The following is a 20750-nucleotide window of genomic DNA, read 5'->3' on the forward strand; positions in this document are numbered from 1 at the left end:
GTAAACCTTGCTCTCTCAGAGTGGTTAGTATACTTCCGAAATCATCGAAGTAACCTGCAGCTATTTTGACAAGTGTTCTTCTATGGTCTTGAATTTTGTACACCAGCACGTTTCTGCCCTCCACCATGTTTTACAAAGAGAAAGGGTAATGTTTGTTCATCAATGCCATTTCCCAGTTGCCCTGCAGAGAAATATGTTTGGGTAATTTGGCAGTGTAGCCTGTCACTGCATTTTCTTGTAAAACGTCCATATATCCATTGCTTGGTAGCGTCATGAAAAATGAATGTTCAGCCATGATGGAAGTGGGGTCAGACTGTGACTCTCCGAACAGAGTCATCCCTCTTATAGCTTTGTCAGATCCCTGACCCAACTATTGAATTTGGATGGCCAACCATACCAATTGACCAGATATTCAGTCTTGCCCTTTCTCTTCCTTGTTTTGAGTATTTTTTCCACTCTGAAGACGTCATCCTCTTTCTTGATGACATTTTGAAATTCTTGTTCATAGAAAGTACCTTCTAATTCCTCATCATCAAAATCGTTCAGCTTGTAAAGAGGTGGTCGATTGGATATCCTTTTCGACACAGTGAAGATTTCTTCTGTCCAATTTGGCAGGTAACCCTTCTTGAGTATACGTTTAGTTTTGCTGATTCTCACTTGTTCTCCCAGTGTGTGTTGTTGCAAGATTGCATTAGCTGAGGAAGAACCGATAGGTAGCTTAGTGTGTTGTTTCTGGTAAAGTACTTCCACATTTTAGTTTTCAGGTACGATTGAAACACTCAACCACAGAAGCTTTCATTTCATTTCCGGCGGTGAAAAATTGACTGTCTTCACTCTCCAGAATTTCCTGAAATAGGTGCTTCACGAATTCTTTCCCTTGATCCATTTACAGTTTTTTTCTGGTTTTCGTCAAGTCTTTAGAATGTGTTGAAACGCTGCCACCAAAGCGGCCCCTCGTTTGTCTGTCAAGGGAATGGCCCAGGCATACTTGAATAAAATGTCAATGAAAGTGAGGATGTATCCGAACCCTGAATTATATTTTGCTAGTGAACTGAAGTCAGCAAGATCGGCTTGCCACTGTTGATCCATTCCACCGACAATTACTCTAGCCCTTGGAAACTTCCACCTCACTGGTTTGTGTAATGTGTAAGTGTTCTGATGTTGCATACATTCTCTCACTTTCTGATGGGTGGTCCTAAATCCCTTCTCTTTTGCAGCACTGTAAACAGCATCGATTCCTCCAAAACTTGCGGAATGACTTGGATCGTAATACACCTGGCTGAGGTGCTGATCCAAGTCCATCAATTTGGTCACAGGTTTCATGTTTGATGACTTTGGATCCAGAACAGCAAGCACAGAGGCACACTACGGCCCAAAAGTATGCCTCAGTGTACGGTATTCCTCGAAGCATAATTTCTTTGGAACAGCGCTTTCAGCCGGTCGCTGTTGACAACGGCGAATATTGTATCAATTTATTTTCAATAGATTATCGATCGAAAATCTACCGCTCGTGCCGGGCGCTCGTGTATTGAGGTCACGTCATAAACATTTCCACAATAACCCGTATATTGACTTATACACTTAAACATCAAGGTATCCGTTGGCTTCCTGTACTGAAAGTAAATCGACAACACTTCTTTTAGTTTTGGTGATACTTTTATGTACATTTAAGCACATTTTGGCGCACTTTGGCAAAGTTAGGCGCCATTGTGAACGGGGAACTACACGTGAGTGAGCGAGACAACAATGTATCAATTTCGGACAAAAGAATATCAATCAATAACGTTCACTGCACGATTACAGTGGAGACCCTGCGTTCGTTTGCCTCCGTTCTGTGTTATTTTTTCAGTTTACTGGAATTTTCATAGTTGATATTTGCCAAAAATTTGGTATAAATTACAACAACCTGACTGGTATTTGGTCTGTACAATTTAAGAGAAGCTAACCGATTAAAATGCGTCAATACAAGACCCTGATTCTGCACATGCAAACGCCGTAAGATCGCCATTTTGTTGAGGGCAGGAGCAAGAATTCAGCGATCGGAAAAATAAAATGCATCTAAAACAAATATAAATCAAAGACACACCGTGCCACTTTTCACTATCATTGGTTCAGAATTGAGAAATTTGAACGAGCGAGATTTGTACGGTCTGTTCAGTACATTAAACGCCATTGTTGTCTATGGGAAATCGAGCTGATTAGACACATCGTAAAATGAAAAATACTTTTGAAATAACCGTTCGTTTAACTTTTCATTTCGCTATTATTTTTTATAATATTTGGTATGACACATATCATGAAGGGTAACTAAAACTCTATGGTTTTATATTTTGAGTTTCCCTCTTATTTTTATGAAATAACAAAAGTTGAAGATCGTTTTGCTGTTGACTGTATTTTTACTTAATTTCGCATATGGCTGTTATCGCTTACGTATTTTGGAATTCCCATGTGAAATCCTTCCAAAAATATTATAATTGTAAGGGCAGCATATACGGGAAATAGGACCTGGTACTCTTTCATTAATATTTGGCTGTGCAGCAAGGAAATACGGCGAAATTTTCAACATGACGCGGGAGGTGAAATTCACTCTCTGAACGCGCACTCCACGTATGTGTGGCGAATATTCAGGACGGTATTAGCATACAAAATGGAGCGCCTTTGGGCCGTAGTGGCACCTCATCCGTTTGAGGACATCGCCAAGGGATAGAGAAGGTGGACAACACTCCGTGACAGAGGTCTTATTTGGAATGAATATCATCAAATTGTAGAGTGACACTGCATGAAAACCCAATAATTTAGATAAATTCACATTAATGAGTTGCCTGTATTATAGTATAATACACGTGAATTCACATGAATCCACATGAATACAGGCTTGCTGAATACAAAAAAAGGATTCTTGACTGTATTCATCTGTATATGCACTCTTCAGCTAAAATACAGGCAATAATCCATGTTAATACAGTAAGTATTATAGGGTTTTTATGCAGTGTGATGTTTTAAAAGTTGAGCCAATTCCCTGTTATGGATCGTCGATGCCGTGGTCTTGCAGCAGTTGAAATGAGAGGATATATCTCCCTCCTTATCTTTATCTTTTTAGCAGATGATTGTCCAGAAAATACTCTATGATCACCTTCTCAATCATCACCTCTTGGATGAAACAATCCTTTTGATTTTCGCTGAGACTGAATCCAGTTCCATCTTTCCTTATTGCAAATCAGATCTTGTGGTACATTCATGTCAGACAGCACTTGGGAAAATTGTTGCCACCCTCTTGGAGTGAAAGTTTTCCTCCGACGTAAGGTGTCCTTGATGAGGTCTACCATATGAGTTCCAGGTAAGGGATTGCCATCGTACATTAATTTCCCTTTCTCATTCCAATCCACGGAGTCATGCTGTTTGTGCTTTTCGTCGGAGGGACTTTGGCACACTTTCCGTAACATCCTGCTCCACACTATCCGACGGCTTTGGCTTGTCAGTGACTTCCTCTTCTCTGCCCTTATCTAAAGGAGACCCTGAAGAAGACACAGCTGTAGTGGTACCCGTTGAAGTTTCAGAGGGGACGATGCTGATTTTAACAGGTTCCTTCCTTTTATCAATGTAAGCCCTGTACTGCTAAAGAGTCTGTTGGTACACTTTTGCCTTTTCATCATCGGTGATGTCTGTTCTTTCCAAGATTTTTGCATCTCCCTATCCAGAGAGGACACCATCTTCGTCATGGGGTTTGTTGTTTGATTCTGCTGTAGTTGTATAGTAATTCCTGTGGCACAATGCCATCTTCTTTGCATGTTCCATGAGCATAGTGACAATTCACTTAAAAAGGAGACTTCCAAACACAGACAGCACAGGCCCTAGGACGGCTGAGAGAAATCCACCCTTTTGCACAAGTATCTTCTTCTTCTTTGATGTTGAAACCTTTTTATTTGACAGTGTGCGAAGATGATGTTTGCATTTTGCTCAATTTCTTCTTTTGAGCAGATGACAGTGGAACACTCCCCCGAAGACTGTTCAGACAACATTCACAGAGGTAATGGATTAAGTTGTTACTTGCTCCCTAAATGATCCCCCTCTGTTGCTTTCAATTACCCTTGGCTAACACAGAGAGAAAATGAGCAGGTTTTCTCATCCACTGAGACATAATGAAATGATGGCATTTCATCTCATCATGTCTATTTTATGTTTTCCTGACACAAACAAAGGCAGTCTCTCCTGGAAAGATGTTCGTGCGCAGGCGAAGGACTTCTGGCGTGTTGGGTTTCAGGTCAATGAGGAGATAACCATAGGGTTCACGGGAGGTATCGGTGAAAGCTTCTTGGATGAAACAGGTGTGTCCTGGGTACATCTGTTTGGCTACGTGAGTGATTTGTGATCCATCTCTTGGATTTTTAAACAAGACTACCGGTAGATAATGTGAATTCAGACTCATGGTTTGAGTCTCTCTGCCTTGATGAAACAGATTTTGTAAGATAAGCATGACAGAGAGATTACTATGATGAGAACCTTTGATGAACAGATTGGTAATTCTCTTGTCATTTCCAATTTCTGTCATCAGGTCATCAATAATCAATAAGTTAGATTGGTGAGGGGAAACATACTGTCCAACTCTTCGGGAATGCCTTCAACAAAAATGAATGCTAGGGATAAGGGCAGCCAGTTCTGTATAGGCAGGTTAGTATTCTCCATAGCACCAGACAATACGCTCAGGAGATGGAAAAATCATAGTTTCCCATTCCTTCAGCAGTCGTTTGACGAATTCGGTTTTACCTGACTGTGTGGGTCCACATATGAGAGCAGTAAATGGATGTTGTAGTCTTGCATCCATGATTGACTTGATTGATGTTGTTCAGACAGTAGACGAACGATTCGAATCAACTGGCACATCAATTGATGAGTGTCAGATTGTCTGGCCAGTTTCAAAAATCTCTGTCTTTCAACTTTGTCTTCAATATTATGCACTTGTGTGAGATGATTTGCTAGTCTTACAAGTTGTTTTTCATGACAACCAGGGTAAGGACAGTTATTTCTTACGAGTGGCATGGTATACCAAGTTGGCCAACTTAATCTTCACCGTGATGGGACTTTTTGGTTGATTTCCTTTCAGTCAATCTCTCCACTAAGATCAATGCTTTCCTTTTGAAAAACTTATCATAGATGATGTATGGCAGCACACACAAATACAGGAAGAACATAGGATTGGAGAAATGTCGATTAGTGATGATCAGCTTCAAGAGTGTTTGCAGAATGAGACCCATCACGTCAAATGAGCCTTACTCTAAAATGGTACTAGCTTGTACAAGAAAGGATGTTCTATTTCTTGACAGAGGGAGGAAAAAATAAGGCCCGAGGGGCTTAGGGGCCTTCAAAGGGTCAAGAGGGGTGGAGGGAGTCCATAAACAGGGAAAGTGTGATCTCATTCATCGACAAGTTTATCAATATAAACATTCTCATCTAGGGTGAATTCTTCATAGGACTGTAGTACACGTTCAATTTCGCCCAACACTCTGTCAACAGTCAGTTCTTGAACAGGGGAAAAAGGTAACCAGATTTGATAGGGACGGACTTTCAAGTGTAATGCGTACTCTGTCCCTGGGAGAGATGCCATGGGTGAGTTGGCTAATAATACTCTCAAACACATCTTGTAGTACTAACATTACTTGTATGAAACCACTCACCGGTTGGATATCATTGAATCGTATCTCGTAGTCATGAGCTGTAGCAATGAATTTCTTCCCTTGTCGTTCCACGTGTGTTACGGGTGGTAACATAATTGAAGGAACGAAATACAAACCAACAATCAAATCTCCCGTATGGCTGCTTTTGAGCCCATAGACAATGCACGAGGCTCATCAAACTTTGAGACAGGGCAAAGCTCCGTAAATATATTATTGGAAATATACTTTTTTTCCTTTTTTGGCATAACAGACCATAAAAATCATACTAATGCACGTTTTAAAATTCTTGGCCGACAACGGAAAATTTGTCAGCATACAGGAAGCTGGCTGGCTAACCGGTACATCGTGTCACCTCTCCCGTTGAACATGGCCACACGTACCCATCAGCGAGATGGAAACATTTATTTGTAGACCTTACTGTACTGCTTTAAATTTGATTTTACCGTACTCACACAATTCACAGAAAAAATCCTTATAAGTATTGCTGTTTTTTTTTTCTAAAATCATAATAGCATTCAGTTTATATAAAGGTTTAAGTCGGATCGAGTGAACAGGCGAGCGGGCAGTTTGCTATATGTCACTTACAAAGCGGTGTGCATGATGAATGCAAGCACATAGCCGGTTGCCGTAATCGTAAATTGTTCAAAAACATAATTTACTACAACAAATTGAGCAAGCGTGGTGAGTTGTAAAGATGTTGTAAGCATTAGTTTTTGACATTTTGATCTCAAATATTATGTTTCATGATCGTGGTACAGCATATAATTTGCCCTCGCTGTCTGTTTTGGTAGCCACCTAATTTCAAAGATGGCGCCCGTAGATGACACATGACAAATTATGCTCAACCATGGGAAAATTTATTTCAAATACATTATCATAGAATTTCCGCTGTGACCCTGATGGCAAAATATTCCTTACAGGTTGCTTGTTGAAGCAAAATTAATTCACGTATGTTTGCAAACACCGCCCATTATTCAAAAATTATGGAGTTCTCAACAAAATGGTGGCCGCAAAATATTGCCAAATAAATACGGAAATGACGACGAAACCTACTGAATTTCAGGTTATTCTAGAATATGGAACATTTTCAACAGAAAGATAGAACACAGAATGTTCTGGAATTAAAATCACGTTTTCTTCTCGCAGGATTAATGAGACTTAATGAGACTTAAATTGCCAATACGCATGTTTGTTCCTTGTTTGTCGGCTCCAACTATTTTATCGATTATCGCCAGAAAAAACAGACGTGGTTCACGGACTCGTATGATTCTGTAATACTTTGGCCCACTGTCTTCATCTGATGGCAAATCTTCTGACGACTGGTCATCAGTTGACCCCCCTCCAATCTGACATGTTGGATGTGATGAGGGTGAAGAACTTTGTGTGGAAGGCTAATGGTTATTTGAAAGGAAGGCCTGTTATTTAGTATTAAATTCTTGGGTATTCATGGGGACAGAAGAATTTGATGAACGCTGAGTATCATGAATATTTGATGGGAAATGAGGAATGTAGGAGTGTAGAAGGTCTTTTCTTCCAGTAGTCTTGGTGGCAGTATTGGAGTTGCCATTGTTATGAATGGTTGGGTTGTTGTTGTTGTTTTTATTGTTGAGGTTGGGACTTCTAGAGCAAGACTGGCCCTTAGATGGCCCTTTCAGAACTTATATACCCTCATTTTTGTATATATTAATCAACTGACCAATCAGGAAAGCACATTGCTATCCCAGTATCCCTTGTGGCATTTAAATGGACCAATGGGAGAGGCTGGTTAATTTCATTTCACATGCTAGGGGGGGGGTTCAGGGTCACTACCTCATTATGTCTATTTTCACTTAGTTACAGGGTCCTTTAGGGGTCATGACCCTAAAGTGGTCTATAACGTCCCCTTTACTACTCACAAACTGGCGACGATTGGCGAACTCATTATTATGTTTAGATCCATATAGCAAAGTATTATTACACAGTATTTCAAAATCATATCCAATCAATACTTTTGTAAGAGTTTTGCAAAGAACAAAACTTACTTTTGGTCATGCAAAGAATAATTTTCGCATAAACAGACGCAAAATATCATGAGATCAAAAGGATAAAAAGTCTCTTTTGAGGTTGCAAAATCAACTCAAAATGTTGCATACCCTTCCTTTGTAGAAATTGATTTTGGGTTTAGGAATTGGGGGTCCGTCTAGTTGGTCGAATGTGAATGGTACATCACAAAAGGTTGCGAAGGGATCAAATAAATCCATGAAGATGACAATGCCACCTATACAATGAAAAGGTATGTGAAAAGGATTATTTGTGAAGAAACATTACAGTTATTGGCAATCGAGGTAGCGGAAGGGATATCACCAAAGGAGAAACTTTGAAGGCTGATTTACAGCGAGATAGCAGCTACAAAAGGTTTACGGAGGAAATACATATTCTGACTCTACTGTCTCTGCCATCACCAGTAGTGCAATCCCAAAAGCGGAAATGTTCATTAATAAACCACACCTGTCAGTAAACTTCATTGATTTTACTGGCGACATTGTACTAGGATGAAAATTGCATCACTGACAATACAGAAGCAACTGGTGCAAATAACGATTACACCGTAATACATCCTCTAAATTTAATAGAATAGACGAGACCACTTATATTTCATGTCCTGTTGGAAGTTGGTAGCCAGGAATATATTTCGATTAATGTTTGGTTGTCTCGATTAGCATAAACTATCCAAAGAAACTAAAAAACCCTGAAAGCCTCGTATTTTTATTATTGATGTAAGATCGCAGCCAATGATATAAGTATTCGATATTATATTTAACAGTAACTTACACCGGCCGTTGTCAGTATCTATTTCCAGGATACAAGTGAGATATTCAAAATCGGATGTTGACATTTCGTGTTTGCCAAAAAACATATCGATCAAGAGATAATTGTACTGCAAAAAAGTATTGAAAGTCATAATAATATACATTATTTACTATCTTTCCATCTGATTCATATCATGTTTCTCTCGAGTATAAGAATTAATCAAAGCATTTTTAGTATGTTTATACCTTTTACACGTTACAACTTATAATTTTAGTTCATTTTTTATTGTACAGCGGGTAATGATACATACTGTTATACTTATGAAAATAAGGCATGGTTGCGTCGAAGAGCATTACTTTATTTGCTACTGCTGAAATGAATTCAATGTAGTCAAGCAAACACGGGGATATTGTGTTCCATGGATGATTAAGTAAATTTATCTTAATATAAATGGAACATAGTTTTTGTGTAAGAAAGTAATATAATTCTTCTCTTTGGTTACAGACATGTATTTCCAAACAACCACTTACCCCGTAAATGTTTCGACCCTTGTAAACTGGAGTTTCACACGTTAAGTTGTAAAATGGTGGCCAATCTATTTCGTCTTGTAGAGTCACTGTCAAAGTCGCCTCGTATTCTAGTAAACGTTCCTATTACAGACATTGCCATAATGACAAGATTAGATGAGGAATTTTCATTATACCTTTGGTGCTTGGTGTCCTCTAGGTCATTGGAAACGTTAGACCAGGAGGTGTAACATTAAATTAAAGTGCTTGTATAAGGGCCTATATTAGGAGAACAACATGACTCTGTTTATATAGTTGCTGAAAGTGGTAGCTCAGATTCGCTTGTTTTCAATTAACACTGCTACGTATTGATTCTCACATCCAATACGTGTTTCATCTTTCATTAAAGAAATCAAACACCGTTTTTAGTTCAAAAAGTGCGCATACTTTTGTTCTATTCAAAACTGCGTACTTTCAGTTTTTCACTTAAACGAAAGCATGCAAAATAATGACACTGGGTGTAGCTAATTTTCATTCTTATGAATCTTTCAATCATTTACCAGAACTATATGACCGAATACTTTTCCCAAACACTAAGACGTTGCAGGTAATTAAAATTGGAAAAAAACCCCGCTAAAATCGAATCATAAACCCGAGACTTTCTATATACGTATGTGTAGACAAAGTGTATATACTGCACTCATGTATCCACCAACCCACACAGTCACATACATGTAGTACACAGGGAAGTGCGTCAACTGCTCACATCGACTGAAAGTACTGTGTGCGTTTCAAGCTTGTAAACTGCAAGCTAGGTATTTGGAAGCAAGCGAAGAAGTCTTTTGGTAAATTTGGATATTTTTCGCGAAATTATTAACGATAGAAGCAAATTTATTATTTGACAAAATACGCTTTTCTCAGAGAGGTCATGTATCAAGCAATAAATATCAAAGCGTGGCGTTTAGTATAGTTCTGTGTATGCGTCAAATCTGCGGCATATGAATATTCCTTGATACGCTAAGTCGTCACCACATTGTCGTTGCAATGATGCTGCCCACCATCATTGCAACCATTCGTGAAAGAAGCAACTACCTTGCAAGAAATGGTTTAGGGCATTTTATTTTTGATGGATAATATTCGCTGCCTCTCGTAATGCTTATTTGTCTTGAGCTTGGACTGAAGCATTTTTTTGCAAATCAGTGTCTAGTTGATTGAAAATGCACATTGGCGCGGAAAATGGTTGATGCAATCTAATCCTAAACCTAGCCTAACTCAACCTGATCACTTAAATAATGGCAATGGACATTATTTTCCACAATACCACTTTTGTCATTATTTTCAAAACAAACTCTTTATTTTCATTGACTCGCCCACACTTCATTTCATAAGCATTCAGACAGACAAGTATTTAATAACAGCAAAGAGAATTTGTATCAATAAATATTTTAAGACAGGTAAATTAATTAGAGTTTCTTATCGGACTAAATAATGTCTTGTTGCAATAACATGCATTGCCCAGGCTTCAGTATTTTAGTTCTTTCATAGAGAGTAGAGAAAAACCTTTTTTCGAAGGTCTATGGTTCTTTGAATAAATACAATGTCTGGCAATGTATCATCAAAATTTCAACATCATAAAAAAGTTCTATACTTGCACCAAGATAAAAAAACGCAACATTTGTTTGAAGCAATCACGATGATTTGTGCCAAGGGTTACCCTACTTTTACAAAATACCCTGCAGTGATGTTAAAGACATGCTGCTCTCAGTGCAAGTGTAAAGAAGCGCAATATTTAAGTTGTAAAAAGGTGTATCATAATAAATCATGAAAACGTAGCATCGAAATTTTAGTTCTGATACCCGTTTAAACCTCGGACAAAGTTTATTACAGCCGTAAATGTATACATGTACAGGACCAGTTAGCGAATTCGTATACAAGATCGATATTTTTAATTCCTCACCGAATACGATTAAAAGAAACTGCTTGCAGGTACCAGTTCACAAACGCTTTGAGAGACTACATTTTACAAGAGCAACTTACTCAGTCGTAATCCTAAAAAATTATCTTATGCTTTGATAATCAAATTATATACATCAGAGACAATTTCGTGACTGGTAAAACCTTGTTACGTGAGCACTTCACTCTAAAGTAACTCAATTCTCAAATTTCTCTTGTATGTGGTGTGCATATTTTTAGCGCATACTTTGCTGATTCCTACACAAGAAAACAAGGCTGGGTTGGACCGACTTGCATCACCTTTTTTTGCCTTCGTCATGACACAAATTTGCAGATAAAAGTACATATGGAGGTGATAGAGTGAGTGTGATTTGAGAAACAACGGCGCCAACGGTTACTGCGACCACTATATGCAAATTGATCGTTCAATACAAATCAACGATTGCTCATACTTTCAAGTATATGTGTGTCATTTCGTATGTGCGAAAAGTGCATCAGCTGACATATCATTCAGCTACTTACCGTAAATGAAATGTACAGGTTGTAATAAGCGTCGATATCATAATCCAAAAAGCCACGTGTAACCACAACGCCATTAGGCGTTATACTGAACCTGTCATCCTAAGGAAAAACATTAATTACATTAAGGTTGAAAGATTGAAAGATGTTGTCGATGATGAAGTTCAAAATTTTAATGATTTCGGAAAAGAATTGCATTAGAGGGAATACTATTGGACGATAGTGTGTTAGCAGAGCTGATACCTATAAACCCAAGAAGGAGCTTGTAATAAAGCCGTGATCTAAACTAGCCAACCATTTCATTATTTTGTTTCTTTGTATATGGCCTTCATATTAACTGAGAAGGAATGTTGGAAAAATGGTTTACAAGCATGCATGTTCATCTTTGACAGTTATGTTACTATTCGTTTGATTTGAGAGCTAAAAAGAACGGCAACCAAGCCAATTATACCATAGAAGACTCAGGCTCCTTGTTAGTTTGTTTGTTTATGCGTGTTTGTTTATTTGTTACGTATGATTATTTCCATATACACTAAAGAACCAATAAAGAGTTGTATTTGTGTTCATATTTCTCAATAAAAGAACTTTTTCTGATTCTGTAAGGCCCGCAACCAACAAAGACAAAATAAAAAAAACAATATGTTTTATTCCTGGGACCGTGCAGCTGTTACTGTTCTTCCATACTTTATTGTTTTATTTCATATTAAAATTTTGGACAATTCTAGAGTGCACGACCTAACTTATTTGTCCTTCTGTACTGCGGCATTTTGTAATATGACGCATTTGTAACAACTTACGCAAAATGTAATAAGGCTATCAGCATTTTGTAATAAAATATTGTTTTGTAACATTAGTTAACGCATTTTGTAATAATTATAAACATCCGCTGATATTGAGAAAACAAACTGAGAAAGTTTTAGTAGGTTTTACATACAGTACTGCACATACAGTACTGCACTTTGAAAAGACAATATACTGCAGAACGTTCTGCATTTTTTCTCTTCAATGTTACTGTTGGTGGATGAAAAGAGGATTTCTTGGAGATGACATGCTGACATGCAGAGCTCAGATCATGACAAAAGACAGCGACATCATTAACATTGACAGTGTTGTGTTCTAAGACCTATTTTATTATACTAATGATGTACATGCCACAAAACCAACCTTATCCAGAAATGGTTCCCTATTGATATTTTGAGGGTTTTGGTCTGATTTTTAGGGCGTTGCTACATTATTTTTACTGTTTTTAGTAAAGAAAAACAATAAATATTGCTTTTGGTTACAATAAAATTGTGTATTCTTATGTTTTTGTATGTATATTGGATGAAGTTTGCAAAACTCTAATAATCAAATTCTGAGTTTTGCAAAATGATTGTAATGTTAATGTACACTGTGATTTGAACGAAGCTTTTATAGGGTTCATAAAAATGATGTTACAAACATTTTCCTGGAACCATCAGTTGTAGACAACAGAATCTAATATACATTTAGACATAAATGAGATGGGAAGTGAAAAATTCTTTAGAATGTCGTCAGAAAGAGAAGCAATATGTGAACATCATTGTAAATTTAGAATACTGGTGGCCATTTTGAATATTTAATGAGGTCATGTGACCAGTATTTGCATATTTTGGGGGCAATTGTAATACTACAGTTCCAGAAATATCTCGTAATTGTGGACAAAGTTTGAAAAATTCAATAGTTAGATGTTATAAAATAGGATACCTTGACCTGTCTGACCCCTATTCAAGGGCGTTGTGTGTAATTCTTCACTTATGAGTGAAGACAAGAAAATCTGTGCAAAGTTTATCATAATATATAAAGTTTACATCAAAGTCCATGGTCATGGGACTATAAAATGTGATTAAGCATTGGGATATGATACAACATCGATTATCTTTTACTGGAAAATTGGAAAACATGTAAAAATAATGATAAATTTATATTGTTGGCGGCCATTTTGAATACCTCATTGGGTCACATGACCAGTATTAGCATATTTTAGGGACAAGTGTGTTATTGTCATTCAAAATATACATACTTACTGTGGGAAAAAATTCATAATAATAACGTACGAAAGGTTGCAGTATTCTTAGCAACTTCTATACGTATGATATGTGTTTCTTTAAAGTTGATTGCCGATAATTTACGGTAATAAGATGGGAGGGGCACGTTAATATGTCACTGCTAACAGCTGATATTTATCAAAATATACTGAAATAAACACTGACGTGAAGCAGTCAATTGAAATACTGAATGATAATTTATTTTAATCATCCCATAGACAAGGACAAAATAAAGTTCTATCGACAGACCAGCCACTTTTCCTTGTATGTAAAAGGTGACAATTCTTATATACTGAGCCATGGTTTTGTTTTCTCAGATCTATTTCTTTCCCGTTGTGTTCCTCCTTTGAATCTACGCTATCGCGCAATGGTAAAATTTGTCTACCCAACGAGCTAGGATAAGCTGCCCTGCAATACTATGATTAAGCTAAATTTGATTCGCTATCCTACTGGTTATACCTGCCAAATATCTGCCATTATCATTAAATGATAACAGCCATAGAATGATAGACAGACAGACAGATAGATAGATAGATAGATAGATAGACAGGCATACTCAGGCACTCTTTCCTCCCTCCCTCCCCCCTCCCTTCCTTCCTCCCTACCCACATAGATGCATGTATCCATACATCCATACATCCATCCATACATCCATCCATCCATACATACATACATACATACATACATACATACATACATACATACATACACACATACATACATACATAGATTGTAAAGCGCCTTGATCACATGTACTTGTCGATATGTGCGCTATATAAGTACCCAATATTATTGTACTTGGGCCTCAGCCCAAGTACATTTGTTTTCATTCCGTGGGAAAAAACTCTGTAAGGTATAACCATTTCTGGCTGAGACCGGGGAGGGCAAAATGTCTTGGCTTCATCTTTCTTGGCATAATAAATGGCGTTATGATGTTAACTGAATGGAAGTGCTGCTCTCAGCCAGTCTTGAATAAGTGAGATGTGAATATTAATGCTTCTCTATCTGAGTTTTTGCCGCAAAATCGTCTGAATATAATCAAAATGGGCATCGAAATGCAACAATTAACGCACCCTCCGTTTCCTAGGCGATGGCACGACCCTTGCTACACCCACTGGACGAGCCAAAGTGGGAGGGGTAATTTCAGTTTGGTCGAACAAGAGGGCTCGAGACCAGAATTTAACATTAAACTTGAAACATGTTTAATCGCTGATAAGACGTGGACTAGAGTTAATCAAAGTAAAAGTTTGAAAAGGAAAGGTTTTATATCCCGGACACAATGAAAAACATTACGACTGGAAACTGTACCCCTAGTTGAGAATAGTAATGCCCACAGCGATGGAGAACACTTATCCTTGAGCTGAGAAAACCAGACCATCATTTCGAAATAGAGCTGCAGATTCGAGAAGCTCGTTCAAAATAGCTAGGTACACCCCATAAAGGGGTGGTTTTGAGTTTTGAGGGCAAATTTCGCCTCCTTCATATAGAAATCGTACGTTTGTTTTTCCAGGAGAACACACCATTTGACACAAAATTTGCATGTAAAGGGGTCGCCAGTAAGCACGTGGTCAAATCTGGCATAAGAAACAATGTGAAATATTGGGTAAAGCCAGTCCAAAATAAACTGATTTGAACTTTTGCGTTTTGTAATTTATACCACTGCAGTAACATTACCTTTTTTTGACAACATCACACAATGTAATACGTTTTGAAACTGAATACTCCGACGTATTCTGTGTCTCCTTTGCTAAAAAATACGGTATGCCGATTACCATGTAAAGAGATGATGACGTCAAGACAGATTTGTAGTGCGTTTGGTCCTGGATGGTGCACGAAGTTTTGTCAAGGTAGCTTGTGTATTTATTTCCTAAATGGGAGAGATTAGGGTCAATCTAAACGCAGGCCGAAGAATGTTATGATACTCTAAGCGAGCTCTAACGCGAATGGTTGGATAATTTGGAGGATGTCTAGAATGATATCGTCTCATTAAGATTATTTGGCGGTCAGTATTGAATTTCAACTGCGTCACAAGTTTGCGAAATGAGTATTCCGTCGAACGGTCAACGAACGATATTTTAGAAATCTGGAGACATGGCACATCGCATTTTTATTTTAGTATTTTATATTTTACAAAAGATTTAAGAATCAATGATTTTGTCGAAAATTCTGAAAAAAATATAGGAAGATTTGATCGCGAACACATTTTCACTTGGGGTCAACTAGCCCTGCGTACGATGCTGTGTGTTCTGCTACAGCTAATCGCCCCGCTCACCACAGCCCTGCAAAGACCCGTACGTAGGGTCGGTGACTTCAAATCCATTTTGGGACTTGACGTAAAAAGCCAAATTACTGCCGAAATTCAGCGTTCTTGGGCCCAAGTCGTATCCCAGCCTACCTCAGCTATTCGATCGCTTCCAAAAATGACAGTCTTTTATTCACTTCTCGTAAATAACCGTCGATGTCGGCAACTCTCTCGCTAGCCCTGCGTACAATGCTGTGTGTTAGCTGACTCAAAACTCAAAAATGTCGGATATGAACCTGAGAATCGATGCAATTTTGTCAAACTTCGGCGAAATTTCAGCCTATAGACAAAATTTCATCTAGGTAAGGTAAATATTTACTGAAATTTGATCGACAAATAATCCTGAGCTTGAACGTGACAGCTCGACGCCTTCTCCAGGAAGTCAAGCATCCAGCGGCCTATACACAGTTGCCCATATGGCCAGGTTTATGAGATTGTTTTCAAGCGACGGCGGCAGACCGTACGGGGCTCTGGATATGAACCTACCGCCGGTGTAGCTGTAATAACTGTTGCGTTGTTTTTAGTGCCCACGGACAAAGTCCTGGGGGAGTTATAGGTTTGGTCATGTCAGTCCGTCCGTCCGTCCGTTCACGCAGATATCTCAGACATGCCCTGGTCAATTTCTTTCAAACTTTGCACAAAAATAGCACCCAACCCCATACAGATGCACGTCGATTTGTTTTACAATGCGATCGAATTTGGCCGTGTTAGAGGACTTTTTAGTTTACACCTCCATAGACTCCCATGTATAAGGCAGTTCTCCATAGACTCCCATGTATAAGGCCAAGAAAAATAAAAATTTAGTTTCTCATCGTATTCATATTGCCTAAAGGATGCAGTGACACAGTTTTTTGTCCCCACGGATAAAGTCCAGGGGGCTTATAGATTGGGTCATATCCGTCCGTGAGTCCATCAGTGAGTCCATCGGTTCACGCAGATATCTCAGACATTTTGACAAAATATCATGTGACCTTGGTGACCTTTGACCTCAATATACATTATTGTCCATATCTCAGTAACCACAAGTGCTAAACCTTTCATATTTGGTATGATGGGACGCCTTATGACGCCACATATTGTACGCCATTAATTATGCGCATATCTTATTTTGAGCGAGCCAATAGAGCTAGAGGTCTGATTTTTGGTATATAGGGATAAGTTAACAATATATTTTGTTTGACAAAACGTCACGTGACCTCAATGACCTTTGACCTCAAATATACATATTTGTCCACAACTCTGTAACCACAAGTGCTACACCCTTCATATTTGGTATGATAGGACACCTTATGACACCATATATTGTACCTCATTAATTATGCGCATATCTTATTTTGAGCGAGCCAATAGAGCTAGAGGTCTGATTTTTGGTATATAGGAATAACTTAGCAATACAATTATTATGACAAAACGTTACATGACCTCAATGACCTTTGACGTCAAATATATATATTTGTCCACAACTCAGTAACCACAAGTGCTACATCCTTCATATTTGGTATGATAAGACACCTTATGACACCACATATTGTACCTCATTAATTATGCGCATAATTAATTTTGAGCGAGCCAATAGAGCTAGAGGTCTGATTTTTGGTATATATGAATAACTTAGCAATACAATTATTTTGACAAAATGTCACGTGACCTCAATGACCTTTGACCTCAAATATATATATTTGTCCACAACTCAGTAACCACAAGTGCTACACCCTTCATATTTGGTATGATGGGACACCTTATGACACCACATATTGTACCTCATTAATTATGCGCATATCTAATTCTGAGCAAGCCAGTAGAGCTAGAGGTCTGATTTTTGGTATATATGAATAACTTAGCAATACAATTATTTTGACAAAATGTCACGTGACCTCAATGACCTTTGACCTCAAATATATATATTTGTCCACAACTCAGTAACCACAAGTGCTACAACCTTCATATTTGGTATGATGGGACACCTTATGACACCACATATTGTACCTCATTAATTATGCGCATATCTAATTCTGAGCAAGCCAATAGAGCTGGATGTCCGATTTTTGGTATGTAGGGATAACTATAGGGTAGAAATCTAAATATGCCCATCTAAATATTAGACATCTACCATCGAGAACAAAAGAAATTTGCTGTAATTTGAATACTTAAGGAGTTTAAGCAATTTCCACTTAAATAAAGAACCCCTGCCTCAAACTCCACAAAAGTTGCTAGACATATTTTGCCGTTGTCATACCATTGCTTCATTTAATAACCAGTTAATCAAATGCCTAATTGACAGTAGGAAATTCAAGACCATATTTGAATAGTAGTATATATTGTCCTCAAAATTACTATATCACGGCCCAAGTACTCATTGCCTTCAGCAATACTGCCTTGTTATTATTATTATTACATACATACATATATACATACTCAACAGGTCAGATATACTTCCGCTTTAGTAGCTAAACAAGTCAAATCATTAAATCATCAGATTATTCTCACAATTTAGTTTAGGTTAGTTTAGTTTAGTTTAGTTAAGTTTAGTTTAGTTTAGTTTAGTTTAGTTTAGTTTAGTTTAGTTTAGTTAAGTTTTAGTTTTGTTCACTTTAGATAACTTCAGTATACTTAAGGTTATTTCGAAAATAACGCAATGTATAGCGTATAACGTATAATGTATAACGACACATACATGTAGTCATTAGGGCGCGTTCAGCGCGTCGGGCGATGCGTTGCACTAATGTCTGAGTGCTTACTTTGCGGTATTTTCGTAATAATTACTATCATACATCTCCTTTTTATCAAGAATATATGCACCCGTCGTTTCGGATGCATTATTCCATACACTTTAGAGGCATATTCTGCATCGCTTTCTTAACTGCGAGCGGGTTTAGGGTAAGCGCCATCTATGTTTACATCGCGCGTTCATCCAACATTCGATGTACGAGCCGAGCAGCGATGTCGAGCCATATTTGAACAGTGCCGTCTTTGTGAACTTTCGTTATTACCTCATAATATTTTTCAACTTCAAACAGTCGTAATACATTTACTTCTGTTTCTATTACATAAGGTATTTTCAAAGTACAGTATGGAGTTTCAGTATGGAGCCATTCAATGATGGAATGTTTATCATCAAATATGAAAGTAAAGTGGTTATTGCATGCCCGTTACGTGCCCGTTTTTACGGAAGCTCGATTCTCTTGTTTGCGAAGGCAGATGTATAATAATTTATTTTATGTTATTATATTTTATTTTATCTGAGTATCTACCTGTTGATTGCTGGTTGTCTGCAATACATCAGAAATAATGTCGTTATCCTCTATTTAATAAATCAACTGACTCTGTATACCAATGATTCTCTCAAATATATGATAATAAACTAGTCAAAATCTAGTAGTTACCTGCCTCAGATGATCAGTTGGTAAAAACACTGATTGACAGCTATCTAAAATTAAGTCTTTCTAATTTGAAATGGAAGTCAGTGAGCGATCAATTTTTGTAATACTTTGTAATACCATTCCAAAGTAAATAAAATATCTGTTAATACTTTAAAACAGGAATTTTTCTGTAAATTGTTACAAAATGTGTTAATTGTTATTACAAAGTGCGAATTATTACAAAATGCTGATACCCTTGCTACAAAACGCGTAGACTGGTTTATTACAAAATACTGCAGACGTTATTACAAAATGCGTCAGTTATTACAAAATGCTGATACCCCTTATTACATTTTGCGGAAGTTATTACAAAACACGTCAGTATTACAAAATGCCGCAGAACAGCTTCACTTATTCTTTAAGTCTGTCCACATATACTAAAACATGTTATGTTTCTTATTCCGTATATCTGTCATGGTAACTCTGATGTCAACATTGGCGGCATTCAAAACGCCTTACGCATTGCCCAGACACTAATTCATTTTCGTATGCTTACCTTGTTCCCTGACAAAATCTGGAACGAATGTAAGTTGCTTCCCAAAGTCTCTTGAAAATTGAACACTTCCACGTCACGCCTTGAGTTCTGTGAGAAAGACGGAAACCGTCGGTAACCCATCGCTCATTCAATTATCTGCCTATTGTGAACAACTTTTGTCCTTGCCACTTGATAACAGGCATAAATTTAAGTTAACAAGTGCAACCTCTTCATGGTCGAACGATTGACGGTATAGTAATATGCAAATGATATATACTGTGTATTAACGTTTGAGATAAACCACGTACTATATAGCCTTCGTGACCTTTCGTGTCAAATTCAACAAAGGCGATGATTAAACACCACAACAACATTAACTCATCAAGTTAAGCAGCAAATATATCAATAGGGAAGTATGCTGCCAACCAGTCATTGATATAGTCTCACTTCCTGTGTTGTTTCATAGCTCAAATACAATGTAATATCCTACATCAACTGAAAATCTTCGTCATGTCACATACGTTAATTTCTGATAGTTATATCTACTTACCTTTCCTCCGATTCTAAGACCCCCTTTTCAGAACCAAAGATGACGAAAAAGATATGGGGGTCTAATAAACGGATGTCACCGCGAAATCGAACGTCGAAGTTAATTTATACTAATTTATGCAATGTTATGCAAATTTTTATGCCAATGATTTTTTGATTCACGCTACAGACAACTCATACTTTGTGATATCGACTCATGGCCATGCTGTGTAGATACTGGCAGTCGAATCTGTACAAGTATAAATTAATGGAGATCCATAAGTCTTGAAATATAACGTATTTGCCATACCTTCTTTTACTAAACAATACGATAGCAATAAATCTTTGTATTTCGTGAATAGATAATCACCACGAAACTTTGTACGACAATACGTTCCTCAGCAGCAGCTAGCTCCCCCCATAGCATGCATAGCATGGCCACAAAGGTCAGACAATGAGTGAAGGGAAAGTCCCTGAAGTTCCGCTGGCTGTGATTGGTCAATTTACGCAATAGGTCAAA

At 37.7% G+C, this 20750-nt stretch overlaps 1 protein-coding gene across 1 annotated transcript in view; it reads right to left on the reverse strand.

The window, feature by feature from the left end:
- LOC139146975 (uncharacterized) overlaps positions 1 to 19886 on the reverse strand; it is a 32736-nt gene extending 12850 nt beyond the window's left edge. The window contains exons 1-5 of the mRNA XM_070717828.1: positions 19724 to 19886; positions 11444 to 11542; positions 8993 to 9112; positions 8484 to 8589; positions 7805 to 7929 (exon numbers count right to left, since the gene is read on the reverse strand). Of these exons, the coding sequence (XP_070573929.1) occupies positions 7805 to 7929; positions 8484 to 8589; positions 8993 to 9112; positions 11444 to 11542; positions 19724 to 19843 (570 nt within the window). The 5' untranslated portion in view covers positions 19844 to 19886. The remainder of the gene's footprint in view (positions 1 to 7804; positions 7930 to 8483; positions 8590 to 8992; positions 9113 to 11443; positions 11543 to 19723) is intronic.
- Between the last annotated feature and the right edge of the window lie 864 nt (positions 19887 to 20750).

This window comes from Ptychodera flava, chromosome 13 (genome assembly GCF_041260155.1).
Source record: "Ptychodera flava strain L36383 chromosome 13, AS_Pfla_20210202, whole genome shotgun sequence".
Lineage (NCBI taxonomy): Eukaryota > Metazoa > Hemichordata > Enteropneusta > Ptychoderidae > Ptychodera > Ptychodera flava.